This window comes from Neodiprion fabricii, chromosome 2, assembly GCF_021155785.1.
Source record: "Neodiprion fabricii isolate iyNeoFabr1 chromosome 2, iyNeoFabr1.1, whole genome shotgun sequence".
Taxonomy (NCBI): Eukaryota; Metazoa; Arthropoda; class Insecta; order Hymenoptera; family Diprionidae; genus Neodiprion; species Neodiprion fabricii.
This window is the reverse complement of record NC_060240.1, coordinates 10,744,685-10,761,113: the sequence shown is the minus strand read 5'-3', so window position 1 is coordinate 10,761,113 and position 16,429 is coordinate 10,744,685. Positions and strand designations below refer to the sequence as shown.

The following is a 16,429-nucleotide window of genomic DNA, read 5'->3' as shown; positions in this document are numbered from 1 at the left end:
TCAGAAACAATATTTTTATTCCAAGGCCGTGTGATGCCCGTTGGAACAATCCCGTTTCTGAGATTTGGAAAAAATCTATGCTTCAATAATCCTTTTTTTTTTTTGTTGATATTCTGTCGCGAATTTTTTCTCCAAACCCTATTTTGAAACTCGTGTTAGCTAACCTGATAATCGTTATCGCACATATCACTTTAAGACTCTTTTATGCCTTACATCGATATCAAAGTTAAATTCGTAAAGTAAAGTTTGACAAAGATTTACATACTCACTCTTTTAATTCCAATAGTCGCAGTCATACGAATTCAGTTGTTTGTGTAGTATTTTTTTAACATCAACTTTGATTTTGGAGAAAAAAGGAGGGAGAGGAAGTGAAACAGTCGAAAAAATGTCAACTTGAGCAAACTAATTGAGAGAGTGAAAGTGGCGGTTTATTATGAAACGCCGATGTGAACTTTTTTATTTTTTTAAAAAACATTCCAGTAGCTTAACTTTTTTCATTCCAATTTACCGTTTTGAATTTTGATTCATACGGAGAATTCATATTCTTTTAATGAAATCCAACTTAATTATTGTCTTGAACTTTTACTATGATTCTGTTACGTCACTTGGTTCTTTACTCGACTGTATAATGATTCTTTCTTATCGCAACGAGGAATTTCGTTTATTAGACAGACTTGGTATTGGTAAGAGTATACAAATATCCATGTGGACATTGAACCACACGTATTTAACAAATATGACAAAAGTAAATGGTTCGTAACGTTGCTTGCAACATAAAAAGAAGATGGTATATGTAATTAGCGGTTCAAACTATTTTAAATCAGTCTTCACAGACTCACAGTTCAGCTTGCGTAGTGGCAGAGGACGATTCTGAATCTGTTTATAGTTCGTGTTCGCCTACGTCAGTTGAAAGATGGATCACTCGTTCTACAGTTCCGTGATAATTGGACTCTTCGTAATTTCATGCAACGCACCTGTTGCATCGACTCTGAATATTTTGGGGATATCAACGCTGCCCTCGAATTCTCACCACATTTGGTTTTCCGAACTCATGAGAGGCTTGGCGCGAAATGGGCACAATATTTACGCGCTTGGTCTCCGCGAGACAAAGTTTGACCAAGATGAAGGAACGCAGAATCGAACTCAATCTTTCGTGAGTTATCGCTTGTTACGTTGGAAAAAAGTCTTCAATTTTTTTTTTTTACGAGTCCAGGGATTAGAGAATATTTAACACGCTTTCCAAGTACTAAGTTTACAAAACTTGGTCTCGACTTTCTTAATACGATTCCAAGTTGTTATTTATCTGCCCGGGGGTAAAAAAGATTTGAAAAATCATTGATGGGGAGAAGATTAAAGGCAATGTTTCTGAAGACATATCTGAAAAATTTTGGCGAAGTAATTATAAACTCTGGCTATCTTAGATTTGATGCTGATTACTTTCACGTAATCGGAACACTTTTGGAGATTTTAATAAAAATCTTAGGATGTTTCCAAAGTTCCAATGAAGAAACTGAGATTCGAGGTGACTTTCGTCTGGAAATTAAAATTGAAAATACTTCTACAGATATTTCAAAAATCAATTGACGAAACGGAGAAATGATGAAACTAATTCAGAGATTAGGAGGGAAGTTTTTGAGTGATACTGTAGAGGAAGTTCTGGAACATTTGGTAAGGTCCTATTTTTTGCAATTTTCATGAGAATCTGTGCCAGTATCTGAGAACCATTCATAAAATCTCAACAAAATCTCTGAAAGTGTTCGAATTACGTAAAAATAATCGGAGTGTAATGAAAGACGATGATATGTTCGTAAGGCTTTTTCAAAACTTGTCAGAATTATCACAATCACGCAGAATTTTGTTACGATATTGTCGAAAATGTATTTTCATGAAAAATAATTTTAGTCCCTCGAGATGTCATTCGTGGAATTATAATTTTGTAGCCTTTCAACCCAAGATTCGTGGTTAATATATTGACCGACAAAAATTAAAAAATTTCAAACGAATAATTGCAAAAACTTAAATAGACTTGCAGATAGTAATTTGGTTGACTTTTGTTTATAATGACAGGTATTCGAGAGCGTTATAGACGATTTTCACAGAAGCCCCGTGTTTTCCCCGGTAGAATGGTTACGATTAAGTGTAACGGAGATTTCGTGGCTGAACCACGAAATCGGTAACGACATGTGTGAACGGCAAATGGCGACCGACGGAGCCAAGAGGGCCTTAGAAATGGTCAGACAAACGAGGATCGACGTCATAGTTCAGGACTTGACGTATGGCCAGTGTTTTTACGGGATGTGGGAGGTAGAGTAAAACGCCTTCGGACTAAACGCGAATCTAGGAAGATTCAACTACGAATCCAGTCAAAAGACTTGAAAAAATGAATCGTGACTTCGCGTCCCGCTTGTGATTCAAAAATCTCCACGCTTATTGAATGGCAGTGAACTAACTCCTCCCTTTTGTCCGTTCCGGTGTTTCAGATTGCTCAAGGAAATCCAGCTATAGTTGGATTCACACCATTCGGTTTGCCTAATTGGGTAAAATACGTTGTGGGGGGCAATAATTGGCCAGCAATCAGGACCTTTCCTTATTTCCGGCAAACTCAGCCCTTCAGTATTTGGGAGAAGGCAATGAATTTTTTTTACTACGAGCTTGACGACCTCTTACGCCACTTCTACTACATGCCAAGACAGCAGGAACTCGCTGAGAAATTCATTGGCAGAAAGATGACCAGATCGGTCAGCGAAATCGAGAAAAACGTCAGCATCATGCTGACGAACAGCTACGCGGTCTTAGATCCGGCAGCATTTTCACCTCCGAACGTAATCGAAGTCGGTGGATTGCACATCAAGGATTCGAAACCACTGCCTCAGGTAAATATCGAACAGCTTCGGGCAGGTGAAAAGAGAGCAAATGCTGTGAGTAAAACGGTTCGCTTGTCTGTTTGTTGACGCAAAATTGGAGGATCGCCCAATCGATTTTGACAGAATTTTTGCCAACGTGTGCTCATGTTTTTCGAAGTAAAATAGGGTGCACAGTTGTCTGAAAAGCCTCGAGTTTTCTTGTCGCATAAAACATTTCAATCTAGCTCAAAAACTGCTACTTTCATAAATGAGTTTATGATTAATTCACGAAATGCTTGACTGATTCTCACCGAAGTTATATTAATTATAAGTGTTGATATTTTTCTTGCCTTATTCTGGGAATCAAACAAATTCACTGAGACACTGTTTTCCAATACGTTGGCATCGTTAAGTATTTAATTTTACAACATTACATCGGTATTAATCATAATCAACAAATAGCATCTGTTTCATAGAATTTGTAGAAAACAGTCTTGTCAATTCCTATACTTCCAGTCACGTATTAATTTTTCTAGGTTTGACAGCTCTTCTTTATTTTCCATTTTATCGTTTCGATGGATTTCTTAAATAAATTTCTTCGAAAATTGTACCATGCTTGTTTCACTTGTTTATTCTTTTTGAAAGTACTGATTAATTGGAATGTTCTTTTTCCATCTGAAAATTTATAAGCCGATTAAAATGTGCAAAAAGCTGCTTATCTTCGCCATTTTACCGTTTGAGCAAGAAAGTTTTTCTACATTTCGCTAGATTCGAGTGGCAAGTTCCATTTTATAATAAATTATTGTGAATATTTATGAAAGGACATCTTTTCAATTATTGTCTGGGAAACTAATCTATTCTACGAAACATTGATATCAAGTGAATTTCAAATGATTGAGAATTTTAAGTTCACTTTTTTGCCACATCCTATAAAAGTTGGATAGTTTCCGCGACTCATTTTTGTTCCGTAAATTGTATATTCATTACACGGAAACTGCAAGCTTCAAGCTTGATGTCCTTTAATGTTTTATATTTAAACCAGGATATTCGAAAATTTCTCGACGATGCGGAACACGGCGCAATTGTAATATCATTCGGATCTAATATACAAAGCAGCACCTTGGAATCGGACAAAATAAAAATAATTCTAGCTGCGCTAGGTCAGCTGAAGCAGCATGTTTTATGGAAATTTGAGGCCACTGACTTGTCGGGCAGGCCAAAAAACGTGATGATAAGAAAGTGGCTGCCACAGAACGACGTTTTGGGTGAGTAATCAAATGTTCCGGGCGATTTATCGACCAAATTCGGTCGTCTGCTTTTGTCGCTTATACGTCATTCATTGACTGAAATTTTAATTTCCCTTGTCCGAAATTTCGTTGAAAGTTTTGAACGGAACAATGCCAAAACGTTTGCCGTGTAACATATGAAGCCGAAATCGTAGGACCGAAATGTCATTGAACAATTTCTTCGCACACAGCTCATCCAAAAGTCCGAGTCCTTTGGTCTCATTCTGGGCTTCTCAGCACACAAGAGGCCGTCTGGTGGGGAGTGCCGCTGGTTGGAACGCCATTTTTTTTGGATCAGCATATGAACATTGACTTACTCGTCAAAAAAGGGGTTGCGTTATCTCTCGACTACGAGTCTCTTACAACTGAAACGATTTTGGAAAGACTAAACAGAGCCATTCATGATCGCAGGTGAGGGATGGCTGGAAAAATTGAGTCACTTTCAGTTTAATGTCGAACTGATTTTTGACCGAGAAACGGCACCCGGTTATTTCGAACATGAATTTTCATGTATCTTTTTGACCACAAAGCTTGCGTTTTGAATATCTTGCGATTCCTTCATACAAGAATGCATCAAGTCGACGGAGTGTCAAAACGGCAAAGTAACAAACAGATGTTCGAAATTAATGAGCGAATCGAGTTTCAGTAAGTTTATCAGACAACTATTCACTCGGCGGAGAAAAAGAGATTGAAATTTTGGGAGGGTCGATCGAAGTAATTCAGTGACGAATGATCTGAGACGGGTTACATCAGCGAATGGCTTATGAGATCAAGAGATCGGTAGATGATCCATTCACAGACACAAGAATCTATTTGTTTTTTGAAATCGCACGTATAATATACGCGGTTTTCTTCAAAAAAGAGAAAGAATCGTACAATGCAACTGTAAAAGTAATTGATAACTTAGCTCTTTTATGCAAGTACATCGCTTTGTTTTTTTTTGTTTCTCGGTGTTAAGACGACGTTTTCAGGCCTACTCACTTGATTCAATAATCAGACACGATGAACAATTTGTTTTCAGCATTTCCCGCCGAATGAAGGAGCTTTCTCGAGAGTACAAGGATAGGCCGATGTCCCCCTTGGATTCGGCTGTTTGGCACGTTGAACATGCGTCCCGTCATCCTCGAGGGCCGTTGAGTTCCCCTGGGAAAAATATGAGCCGCATGGAGCTCAATCTCTTGGACGTTTACGCAGTTCTGGCGGTTACCATTCTCGCTATTCTCTGGATTACTCGAAGTTTAGTTAGAGCATCGTTCTACTTATTCCATCTTCGGCAAAGCCGAAAGCTGCACATTGAATAGACTACAATAGGTAAATAATTGAGACATAATTATTAACAGTTTTACACTGTGATTTGTGTACATTGGTTTCACTAATCATTCATTTGGACGTAGATCTCTTATTTCAATTTCATTGTTACTGTTTTCCATCACGAGCCCGTTGTTTTTCAATTATCGTGTTCTTTTGTTTATCAAATCAAAAAGTCGTGAGTTCTGGACGAAAGTTTGAACTTTAACCTTGATCGGTCATTAACTGTAGGCAAAAAGGAAAAGAAATATGAGGTGTAGGGTTGAGGTGAAAAGAGATCTACTATCCAAAAATTATATCGTCTTGGAATTCGGAGTAAATTTTTCGAGCCTTTTTTGAGAGATTATGAGCACCGCAAAACATGTCACCGAGCGAAACGGATGACGTTAGTTCCAATAAACAATAATAATATCATTTTAGCTCACTTTACGTACTTTTGTAACGAAAAAAAATCCTAATCGAATTGAATGACTGGCATCCGGAATATAAATTTCCAAAACTCTCCCACGTTTTTAGCTGCCTGGTTTTTACCCTTTGAACGAAAATTGTGATAAGTCCGAGTGAGAAAAAGTCACAACTATGTTGCTTTGTAACTAGTTCCTTATACAACTTTCTGAACATGAAAATCGAATTGAAAATGTGTTTTACAAAGTTTCAGAGATGAATGTTCAGGTTGAAATCTAAAACGATTCAACTAAATTTCAATCGCGCTATGTTAGTTATCACGCAACTTTTCAAAGTTCACAATTGCATTATAGGTGTTCTGATTAAAGTAATTATTGCTATTGCCGACATCTTCGGGTAATTTGTTACGTAATCTATCCTGAGAAACATTGCTGTTTTATGTGTAAAATAAATGGTATTGCGAACGATTGAATTAGACGGTGAAAGTGCAAAATCATACTTACAGATGTCAAAATTTATTATTCAGCCAATGTTTATGCAAAATTACGCCATTACTTTTATGCAGAAGGAAAAAGAAGAAAACAAAAATAATGGTGGAGGGTACATATTTAGCAGAAATTAAGCAAATTTCAAACGATTTAGATTCAAAAAACGTGACTCTGTGATTCAAAAAAGTAAACTAAAAAATTTTATCGATCCAATAAGAGTAAGAAGGGCAATTTGTTCATCTTTGTTAATTTGATCAGTTGGAAATTTTTAAATAATTCAAGTTTTTTTCATTCGTGTATACCGTTTTTGATTCTCTTTTGTATAAAGAGATTTTTTTTTCATACCATTCAACTCAATCGATTTGACTTTGACTTCTTCAACCACAGCTGAACTCCCAATTGCTTTATTGTAGACAGTTTATTTTTAAACTCGGTGTAAAAACTGATAAACTTTTATTGCAAAGGAATTTTGCTTAAAAAATGCGTAGACGTCAACAAAATCACTTTTGTTGGGACAGACTGACTTTGAGAATTATTCAGGGTCTGCAATTATCAATGACCGTAAACAGTTTCCAAAAATACTCACATGATAAGAAGTTTACATGTATATATTAACGCGATAAAACAAATCTGCTGCACACATTAATAAAATTATACTTTGAGCGAGTACGAATGATTGCGTAAATGTGCATTAATGTATCTCGTAAGAACACAGACGTGCGAATGCACAATTTTTCGCCGTCGGCTATGAGAAGTTATTTGCATTCTCGACTCGCCTATCACGTCTCGTTCGTATTAGTGAGAGTGTGAATATAGGTATGCAAGCAGAAGTGGAATCGCTTACAGTGCATGGCGTGTGCGAATTGAATGATTAAAATAGATGGGTCAAAAAATTGCTGCTGCCCGACGAGCCGAGACGATTCGAGGTCGAGCATATTGCAGTATCAGCTTGCAGTCCTTACAGAGTAGCGGATCCGTTAGTTCGTGTTCGCCTACGTCGGTTGAAAGATGGATCGCTCGTTCTACAGTTCCGTGATAATTGGACTCTTCGTAATTTCATGCAACGCACCTGTTGCATCGACTCTGAATATTTTGGGGATATCAACGCTACCCTCGAATTCTCACCACATTTGGTTTTCCGAACTCATGAGAGGCTTGGCGCGAAATGGGCACAATATTTACGCGCTTGGTCTCCGTGAGACAAAGTTTGACCAAGATGAAGGAACGCAGAATCGAACTCAATCTTTCGTGAGTTATCGCTTGTTACGTTGGAAAAAAGTCTTCAATTTTTTTTTTTACGAGTCCAGGGATTAGAGAATATTTAACACGCTTTCCAAGTACTAAGTTTACAAAACTTGGTCTCGACTTTCTTAATACGATTCCAAGTTGTTATTTATCTGCCCGGGGGTAAAAAAGATTTGAAAAATCATTGGTGGGGAAAAGATTAAAGGCAATGTTTCTGAAGAAGTATCTGAAAAATTTTGGCGAAGTAATTATAAACTCTGGCTATCTTAGATTTGATGCTGATTACTTTCACGTAATCGGAACACTTTTGGAGATTTTATTAAAAATCTTAGGATGTTTCCAAAGTTCCAATAAAGAAACTGAGATTCGAGGTGAGTTTTGTTTGGAAATAAAAGTTGAAATTACTTCTACAAATATTTCAAAAATCCATTACCAAAACAGAAAAATGATGAAACGAAATCAGAGATGGGCTGTCCGTAAACCATGTATTTACTTTGAGGAAGGTCGAATGAGGGGGGGGGGGGCAGTGCAAGGCTACGCTGACAATGAGTTACATGGCCACCGAGGGAATGGCCAGTCTGCGATACGTGGTTTTATAATAGACGGAGAGCTAGCGACCAAATCGGTCATGTGGCTCCAGCAGTAATAAAACTCCATTAGATACTTGCCTCAATAACCTTTTCGGATAATCTTCGTGCTGACAGGCCGTGGGCGGTGGGTGCGGGTGTAGTGGAGTGGGGAAAAAAAATTTTTAAAATGTGGGCTCAGCGACTTTAATTTTTATCGCAAACAGTCACTCTGTACTCCCAATGCACCCAAAAAAAAAAGCTCATTTTCTAACGAAATCCAACGATTTCAATAATTTTTTTCAATACGTTCCCACCAATATTTTTGCATGGCTATTTGGGGGCTTACATATTAATTAAACTCGCGTCAGAAGAAAACCCAATACTGCTGAGCCCACATTAAAATTATTATTATTTTCTTAATTGGAATTAACGCTGTCAACCCTTTCCGCCCAACCGATTGATTTGAAATTTTTTTTTGGGTGCATTGGGAGTACAGAGTGACTCTTTGCGATAAAAATTAAAGTCGCTGAGCCCACATTTTTTTAATTTTTTTTTTTGCCGACTCCCCTACACCCGCACCCACCGCCCACGGTCCTGCCAGCACGAAGATTATCCGAAAAGGTTGTTCAGGTAAGTATCTAACGGATTTTTGTTACTGCTGAAGCCACATGACCGATTTTGTCGCTAGCTCTGAGACTATAACCCATGCATTCTGATTAGTATCTGACTGAAACGTGATTCTCAACCGAGACCGTAACCGAAATCGAAACTTGGTATGGTTAAGTTAAAGATTAGTTGAATTTTCATTACACCCTGGAATCTAGTGTTTTTTCTAGCTTTGTAACAGATTATTCGATCGGGTTAAATAAAGAAAAACTACAATTTATTAAGACACCACTTTATTTTTGAAATACAATGTAGGTACAAAATTTTCAACACGAAAACCATAAAACTACAACTTATATCAATTTTTAAGTTTTTAATGACGAACCAATTAACAACAAAAAAACAAACAAAATTCTTGAAAATACTCACCACTGTTTTCACAGAATCAGAGACACACCTAACGATTTAACGCCGGCTGGCGAACTGAGGTTATGCTCAACAAGCGGTGTAGACTGTACGAGGAAATCCGTTTCTCGAACATACCCGAGAATGCCCGACACGACACGAACGTCGGTTTCGGCCACAAATTGGCTGAAATCGAAGCTGCCGCCACCCTCACGGAAAAAAAACCACAACTTGGGTGTAAATTCGTACCCCCAACTCCTAGATAATGCTAATTTCCCATAAGAAGAAAGTTAGAGGTACGAACTTGCACCCAAGTTGGAGTTTTTTTCCGTCAGGGCGAAATTAGCATTTTTTGCCGAAAGTGGTAGAAACCGGAACCGCAACTTCGGTCGGTATTTAATTTTCATTCGGTTTTTCGCGCGCAATATTTTCTCTTTGGCAGCCACGGGTTTCAACCACGTGCTTAACAGGTACACTTGAAACTAAGCTTGATTATCACCAAAAAGTCGAATACAAATCTTTTCCCGTTAATAATGGTTTGAAAGCGTGGCTGGTTCCGGCCATTTGTTCTTACGGACGTTTCGAATAATAAAAATTTGAAAAAAAAAACTGCTTGTGTATTCATTTTTGAATGTACGAAATTTGTTTTTAAATGGCCGGGAGGGGGGGGGGGGGGGGTGGTAGTGGTAGCTCAAAAGTGTCCAAAATAGAGCTACGTAGTTTACCGATAATTCCTTAGGAGGGAAATTTCCCAGCGGTATTTTGGAAAAAGTACCGAAACAATAAGTTCCTATTTTTTGCAGTTTTCGTAAAAATCTGCGCCAGTATCTGAGAAGCAATCATACAATCTTCATAAAATCTCTGAAAGTATTCAAACTCCGTGAAAGTAAACGAAAGAATAGATATAATGAGAAATCGTAAGAAGTTCATGAGACTTTTCCAAAGTTTGTCGGAATAATTAAAATCGTTTACCAATTTGGTGAAAACTTGACGGAAATATTTTTTCATCACAAATGTTTTGACCCATCAAGTTGGTACGCGTACCGTTATAATTTTCCGGCATTTCATCTCTGCATTACTGGTTAATATATGGACCGATAAAATCAACAAAATGTTGAACGGATAATTGCAAAACGTTGAGATACTGATGCGGTATAAAACTTTTGTTTTTTAATGACAGGTGTTCGAGCACGTTATGGACAATTTTCTCAAAAGCCAAGACTTTTCCCCAGTAGAATGGTTACAAGTAAGTGTGACGCAAATGGCGTGGCTGATCCACGAAATCGGTAACGACATGTGTGAACGGCAAATGGCGACCGACGGAGCCAAGAAGGCCTTAGAAATGGTCAGACACACGAAGATCGACGTCATAGTTCAGGACTTGACGTATGGCCAGTGTTTTTACGGGATGTGGGAGGTAGAGTAAAACGCCTTCGGACTAAACGCGAATCTAGGAAGATTCAACTACGAATCCAGTCAAAAGACTTGAAAAAATGAATCGTGACTTCGCGTCCCGCTTGTGATTCAAAAATCTCCACGCTTATTGAATGGCAGTGAACCAACTCCTCCCTTTTGTCCGTTCCGGTGTTTCAGATTGTTCAAGGAAATCCAGCTATAGTTGGATTCACACCATTCGGCGCACCTAATTGGGTAAAAGACGTTGCGGGGGGCAATAATTGGCCAGCAATCAGGACCTTTCCTTATTTCGGGAAAACTCAGCCCTTTAGTATTTGGGAGAAGACATTGAATTTTTTTTACTACGAGATTGACGACCTCTTACGCCACTTCTACTACATGCCAAGACAGCAGGAACTCGCTGAGAAATTCATTGGCAGAAAGATGACCAGATCGGTCAGCGAAATCGAGAAAAACGTCAGCATCATGCTGACGAACAGCTACGCGGTCTTAGATCCGGCAGCATTTTCACCTCCGAACGTAATCGAAGTCGGTGGATTGCACATCAAGGATTCGAAACCACTGCCTCAGGTAAATATCGAACAGCTTCAGGCAGGTGAAAAGAGAGCGAAAGCTGTGAGTAAAACGGTTCGATTTTCTGTTTGTTGACGCAAAATTGGAGGATCGCCCAATCGATTTTCACAGAATTATTTCCAACGTGTGTTCATATTTTTGGAAGTAAAATAGGGTGCACAGTTGTCTGAAAGGCCTCCAGTTTTCTTGTTACGTAAAATATTTGAATGTGGCGCAAAAACTGCTACTTTTATAAATGAGTTTGTGATGAATTCACGAACTGCTGGACTTATTTTCAACGAAGTTTTATCAATTATAAGTGTTGTTGTTTTTCTTGCCATATTACGGGGATCAAACAAGGTCATTGAGACACTTTTTCCAATATGTTGCCATTGTTAAGTATTTCAGTTAACAAAATTGCACCGATATAGATCATAATCAACAAAGAGTAATATTGAATAGAGTGCTGAAAATACGAAATCTGTTTCAGCGACTTTGTGCAAAATAGTTTCGTAAATTCTAATACTTCCACTTACTTATCTCTTCTTAATTTATTGCTATGTATACTTCACTTTTGCAATGGCATTAATTTTTTTAGGTTTGACAGCTCTGGATTTATTTTCCACTTTCTCCTCTCGATGGATTTCTCAAATAAATGTCTTTAGGAACCGTACTATGCCTGGTTTACTTGTTGATTACTCTTAAAAGGAGTGATAAATTGTAATATTCTCGTTCCGTCCAGAAATGTATACATCAATTAAAATGTGCACAATTACTTCTGTTTGCCATTTTACCGATCGAGCAAGCAAGTTTTTATACATTTTGTTTGATTCCAAGAGTAATTCTCATTTTACTGTATATAGAAAGTATTTCTGAAGGAAAATCTGTTTAATTGCTGCGTAAATTATCACCTCGGAGTTAATAATTATAGTAACGTTGTAACATAAACAAAATGTGGACATAAAATTCATTCTCTCCAATAATATCGAAGGTTCTCGAAAATAGCAATACCAAATGAATTTCAACTGATAAATTATACTAAATTTCCACTCAATTTTTTTTGCTATATCCTATGAAAGTTGGGTAGTTCCAGCGGCTCATTTCTATTCCATAAAATTTATACTCGTTACACTGACATTGCAAGCTTCAACCTTGATGTCTTTTAATATTTTATGTTTAAACCAGGATATTCGGAAATTTCTCGACGATGCGGAACACGGCGCAATTGTAATATCATTCGGATCTAATATACAAAGCAGCACCTTGGGGTCGGACAAAATAAAAATAATTCTAGCTGCGCTAGGTCAGCTGAAGCAGCATGTTTTATGGAAATTTGAGGCCACTGACTTGTCGGGCAGGCCAAAAAACGTGATGATAAGAAAGTGGCTGCCACAGAACGACGTTTTGGGTGAGTAATCAAATGTTCCGGGCGATTTATCGACCAAATTCGGTCGTCTGCTTTTGTCGCTTATACGTCATTCATTGACTGAAATTTTAATTTTCCTTGTCCGAAATTTCGTTGAAAGTTTTGAACGGAACAAAGCCAAAACGTTTGCCGTGTAACATATGAAGCCGAAACCGTAGGACCGAAATGTAATTGAACAATTTCTTCGCACACAGCTCATCCAAAAGTCCGAGTCCTTTGGTCTCATTCTGGACTTCTCAGCACTCAAGAGGCCGTCTGGTGGGGAGTGCCGCTGGTTGGAATGCCATTTTACCTGGATCAGTACATGAACATTGAGTTACTCGTCAAAAAGGGGGTTGCGTTATCTCTCGACTACGAGTCCCTTACAACTGAAACGATTTTGGAAAGACTAAACAGAGCCATTCATGATCGCAGGTGAGGGATGGCTGAAAAAAATTGAGTCACTTTCAGTTTAATGTCGAACTGATTTTTAACCGAGAAACGGCACCCGGTTATTTCGAACATGAATTTTCATGTATCTTTTTGACCACAAAGCTTGCTTTTTGAATATCTTGCGATTCCTTCATTCAAGAATGCATCGAGTCGACGGAGTGTCAAAACGGCAAAGTAACAAACAGACGTTCGAAATTAAGGGGGGGGTACACCATGCAAGCAAAAAAAAATACTGCAACTTTGCGATTTTTTTTTGAAAAAACGGATTTATTTATGAACATGCGGTCTTGAATACATTAATATATAAGTCTTTGAGAACTTTAAAAAATTTTTTTATTGTCGAAAAATTTCAAAATGGCGTCGTGACAGTTGGATCCCCAAAGCCGCTCGGAAAAATGGGGTGCGAGATTTGGTGGAGTCGTGGATAGTCCTAGAACACACAAATTACAAAAAATTAGTTGTATATTATGTTTTCTTGTCCACTACGTACCACTTTTTTGATATCTAGTCTCAAAAATTTTTTATGATTGTTTAAGTGACGATTTTTTTTTTTTCAATTTTTCGACCACGTTTTTGCGTCTTCAAACGGTCAAAAAAAATTTTTGAGACTAGATATCAAAAAAGTGGTACGTAGTGGACAAGAAAACATAATATACAACTAATTTTTTGTAATTTGTGTGTTCTAGGACTATCCACGACTCCACCAAATCTCGCACCCCATTTTTCCGAGCGGCTTTGGGGATCCAACTGTCACGACGCCATTTTGAAATTTTTCGACAATAAAAAAATTTTTTAAAGTTCTCAAAGACTTATATATTAATGTATTCAAGACCGCATGTTCATAAATAAATCCGTTTTTTCAAAAAAAAATCGCAAAGTTGCAGTATTTTTTTTTGCTTGCATGGTGTACCCCCCCCTTAATGAGCGAATCAAGTTTCAGTAAGTTTATCAGACAACTATTCACTCGGCGGAGAAAAAGAGATTGAAATTTTGGGAGTGTCGATCGAAGTAATTCAGTGACGAATGATCTGAGACGGGTTACATCAGCGAATGGCTTATGAGATCAAGAGATCGGTAGATGATCCATTCACAGACACAAGAATCTATTTTTTTTTTTTGAAATCGCACGTATAATATACTCGGTTTTCTTCAAAAAAGAGAAAGAATCGTATAATACAACTGTAAAAGTAATTGATAACTTAGCTCTTTTATGCAAGTACATCGCTTTGTTTTTTTTTTGTTTCTCGGTGTTAAGACGACGTTTTCAGGCCTACTCACTTGATTCAATAATCAGACACGATGAATAATTTGTTTTCAGCATTTCCCGCCGAATGAAGGAGCTTTCTCGAGAGTACAAGGATAGGCCGATGTCCCCCTTGGATTCGGCTGTTTGGCACGTTGAACATGCGTCCCGTCATCCTCGAGGGCCGTTGAGTTCCCCTGGGAAAAATATGAGCCGCATGGAGCTCAATCTCTTCGACGTTTACGCAATTCTAGCGGTTACCATTCTCGCGATTCTCTGGATTACTCGAAGATTAGTTAGAGCATCGTTCAATTTATTCCGTCTTCGGCGAAGCCAAAAACTGCACAGCAGCTAGACAACAGTAAAAAAAAAAAAGTAATAGTCATAATTTTTAACAGTTTTACACTGTCACATAATAAAATCAGTTTCAGTTATTATACATTCAATTTTTTTTTCGATTTCCTTACACCTGAGTGATACAAGTAAAACTGATTCTGATTCAATAATTTTGGAGTGTACATTTGCACTTCGTTTCATACATTTATAACTAGTTAGTGGTCAGATATGCGAAATGATCCACCCCTACACATAATACAAAAAATGAGATTCCTATAAGTCATGCGTGCTGAGTTTATAATGAAATAAATGTACATCAGAAGATCACGACCACAATATTCCCAAACCTCGTAAACGTTGCGCAGAAATTTTGCAAGATACCTTTCGTCGGGGAATTTACAGTTCTTGGTACAAATTCACGTGTAGGTCAATACTGGCTTTCAACTGACGATGCAACAGAGCGCATTGCGCTTATCTCTCGTTAATTTACGGAGGATCAGCCGTCATGGGTTAAATTGGCCCAAGATAAACGGGTATTACTATTTATTATTACTATTGTCAACCAACATTCCACCGACAATCGATAATCGTGGCTTTCTATTTCTGCAAGAGTTACCGGCCAACATGCTTGCCACTAGAACCTTATCTGGAGCCGAAAAGGGTGTTTGGTGAATTACAGAGCTCTGTAAAAAATTGACACGCTAATCAACTTACAGGCAACTATAATCCAATCACCAACTTTCCAACAATACCCATGGTTCGCCTAGTTTGTTACCGAAATTTTTGTTTCATAACATATTTACAATATTCATGATGTACGTACCATTCCTCATTCAACAATAACTATCAGATCTTGAATCATGATATTTTCGACAGTCTGAAAAGTAATCGAACTGAATTCCAAACTTCTATGCCTGCCAGAAATGAAGAACAATTTTTTTTTCCGAGGGCCGTTAGATAATGTTTCGCAAATCATTGCTTTTTTTCATGTAAAATAAAACGTCGTAATAGTGAACGTATTAAATTTTCGCAAGCTCAAAATGTAGCTTGAGGCGTAATCTTTTTTTATTTAATTCCATTTTTTTTTGTTTTTGTTTCTTTTTTTTTTATAAAAATATTTTACTCGACGAAAATTTAATCTTTTTATTACAGAATGTACGGCGCTCGTTTTACGAGAGTAGACGTGAATTGTTGCCAACCGTCGGAAAGGTTTACGGACTTAGGCAGCTGGCCGTGTCTGCATGCATGTACGTACATGTACGGATGGCACTGATCGCTCAGATTGTAGCTTTTAAGGAGGAGTAGAGGATACCGATTCATTGCCGATAAACTTCCCCATCAGCCAAGTGACAATCCAATTTTAGCATCTACTTTTCTCGATGTCAAATAAAACATTGTTGACTTGAATTTTTCTCTTTTACAAGTTTACCGTGAGTACTTTATGCATGTCTGTGTGTTTTCGATTAAATATAAGTACAATTTATGAAAAATAAACAAAAAAATGTAGACCAAAATTTCATGCGTATTATTAGGTATACAATATATTACAAACCAAACTTTGAAATTCGTGAGTTTAATACTTCTCATTCAATAATCGTTTTATGCAGTGTTCCTCCTTCGGTATCGTTCTTTATTTTCTAATCATACCAAAGTGAGACTAATTACGGCACGAGGTATCCGAATCAGTACACAAGAGAGAAAAGTGAAGTTTCCCGAACCCCTTTCGGTATTTCCACTCCAGACTTTCTTTCTTTCTTTCTTTTTTTTTTTTTTATTTATCCAACAACTTTTTTTACTTTTCATCGCTTCGTTGAAAAGAGAACTGTTGCTTTGGGCTAGAATGGCTATTACTGATTTCAAGATAATCTT

At 37.6% G+C, this 16,429-nt stretch overlaps 2 protein-coding genes and 1 long non-coding RNA gene across 6 annotated transcripts; 2 read left to right on the top strand and 1 right to left on the bottom strand.

The window, feature by feature from the left end:
- The first annotated feature begins 857 nt into the window (after positions 1-857).
- LOC124175247 (UDP-glucosyltransferase 2-like) lies at positions 858-5,436 on the top strand. 4 transcript variants are annotated; one of them, XM_046555294.1, is made up of 8 exons: positions 1,049-1,153; positions 1,565-1,668; positions 2,068-2,304; positions 2,481-2,873; positions 3,886-4,108; positions 4,321-4,540; positions 4,697-4,774; positions 5,151-5,436. In XM_046555294.1, exons 2-8 carry the CDS (start codon positions 1,597-1,599, stop codon positions 5,428-5,430), a joined length of 1,503 nt encoding a protein of 500 aa, XP_046411250.1. In that variant the 5' UTR covers positions 1,049-1,153; positions 1,565-1,596; the 3' UTR covers positions 5,431-5,436. The 4 variants fall into 4 exon arrangements, with proteins under 4 accessions (XP_046411248.1, XP_046411249.1, XP_046411250.1 ...); XM_046555292.1 differs by lacking the exon at positions 1,565-1,668 and having other exon boundaries at positions 858-1,153; XM_046555295.1 differs by lacking the exons at positions 1,049-1,153; positions 1,565-1,668 and adding an exon at positions 1,241-1,395.
- On the bottom strand, positions 5,314-7,051 carry LOC124175250. Its single transcript, XR_006869129.1, has 2 exons — positions 6,917-7,051; positions 5,314-5,431 (listed from the first exon to the last, which is right to left on the bottom strand). It is a non-coding gene; the product is annotated as an uncharacterized LOC124175250 (long non-coding RNA).
- A 218-nt stretch (positions 7,052-7,269) lies between these two features.
- Positions 7,270-14,887, top strand: LOC124175249 (UDP-glucosyltransferase 2-like). The gene is made up of 6 exons (XM_046555296.1): positions 7,270-7,578; positions 10,336-10,572; positions 10,749-11,141; positions 12,309-12,531; positions 12,744-12,963; positions 14,300-14,887. The coding sequence occupies exons 1-6, from the start codon at positions 7,339-7,341 to the stop codon at positions 14,577-14,579; spliced, it is 1,593 nt and encodes a 530-aa protein (XP_046411252.1). The 5' UTR covers positions 7,270-7,338; the 3' UTR covers positions 14,580-14,887.
- The last annotated feature ends 1,542 nt before the right edge of the window (positions 14,888-16,429 follow it).

What these genes read in the sequence shown, in the direction of transcription:
- LOC124175249 (XM_046555296.1), top strand. Translation starts at nt 7,339, where the DNA reads ATGGATCGCTCGTTCTACAGTTCCGTGATAATTGGACTCTTCGTAATT. An exon ending in GCCACAGAACGACGTTTTGG is followed by an intron (nt 12,532 to 12,743) that starts GTGAGTAATCAA and finishes CTTCGCACACAG; the next exon opens with CTCATCCAAAAGTCCGAGTC. An exon ending in AGAGCCATTCATGATCGCAG is followed by an intron (nt 12,964 to 14,299) that starts GTGAGGGATGGC and finishes ATTTGTTTTCAG; the next exon opens with CATTTCCCGCCGAATGAAGG.
- LOC124175247 (XM_046555292.1), top strand. Translation starts at nt 914, where the DNA reads ATGGATCACTCGTTCTACAGTTCCGTGATAATTGGACTCTTCGTAATT. An exon ending in AGAATCGAACTCAATCTTTC is followed by an intron (nt 1,154 to 2,067) that starts GTGAGTTATCGC and finishes TTATAATGACAG; the next exon opens with GTATTCGAGAGCGTTATAGA. An exon ending in AATGAGCGAATCGAGTTTCA is followed by an intron (nt 4,775 to 5,150) that starts GTAAGTTTATCA and finishes ATTTGTTTTCAG; the next exon opens with CATTTCCCGCCGAATGAAGG.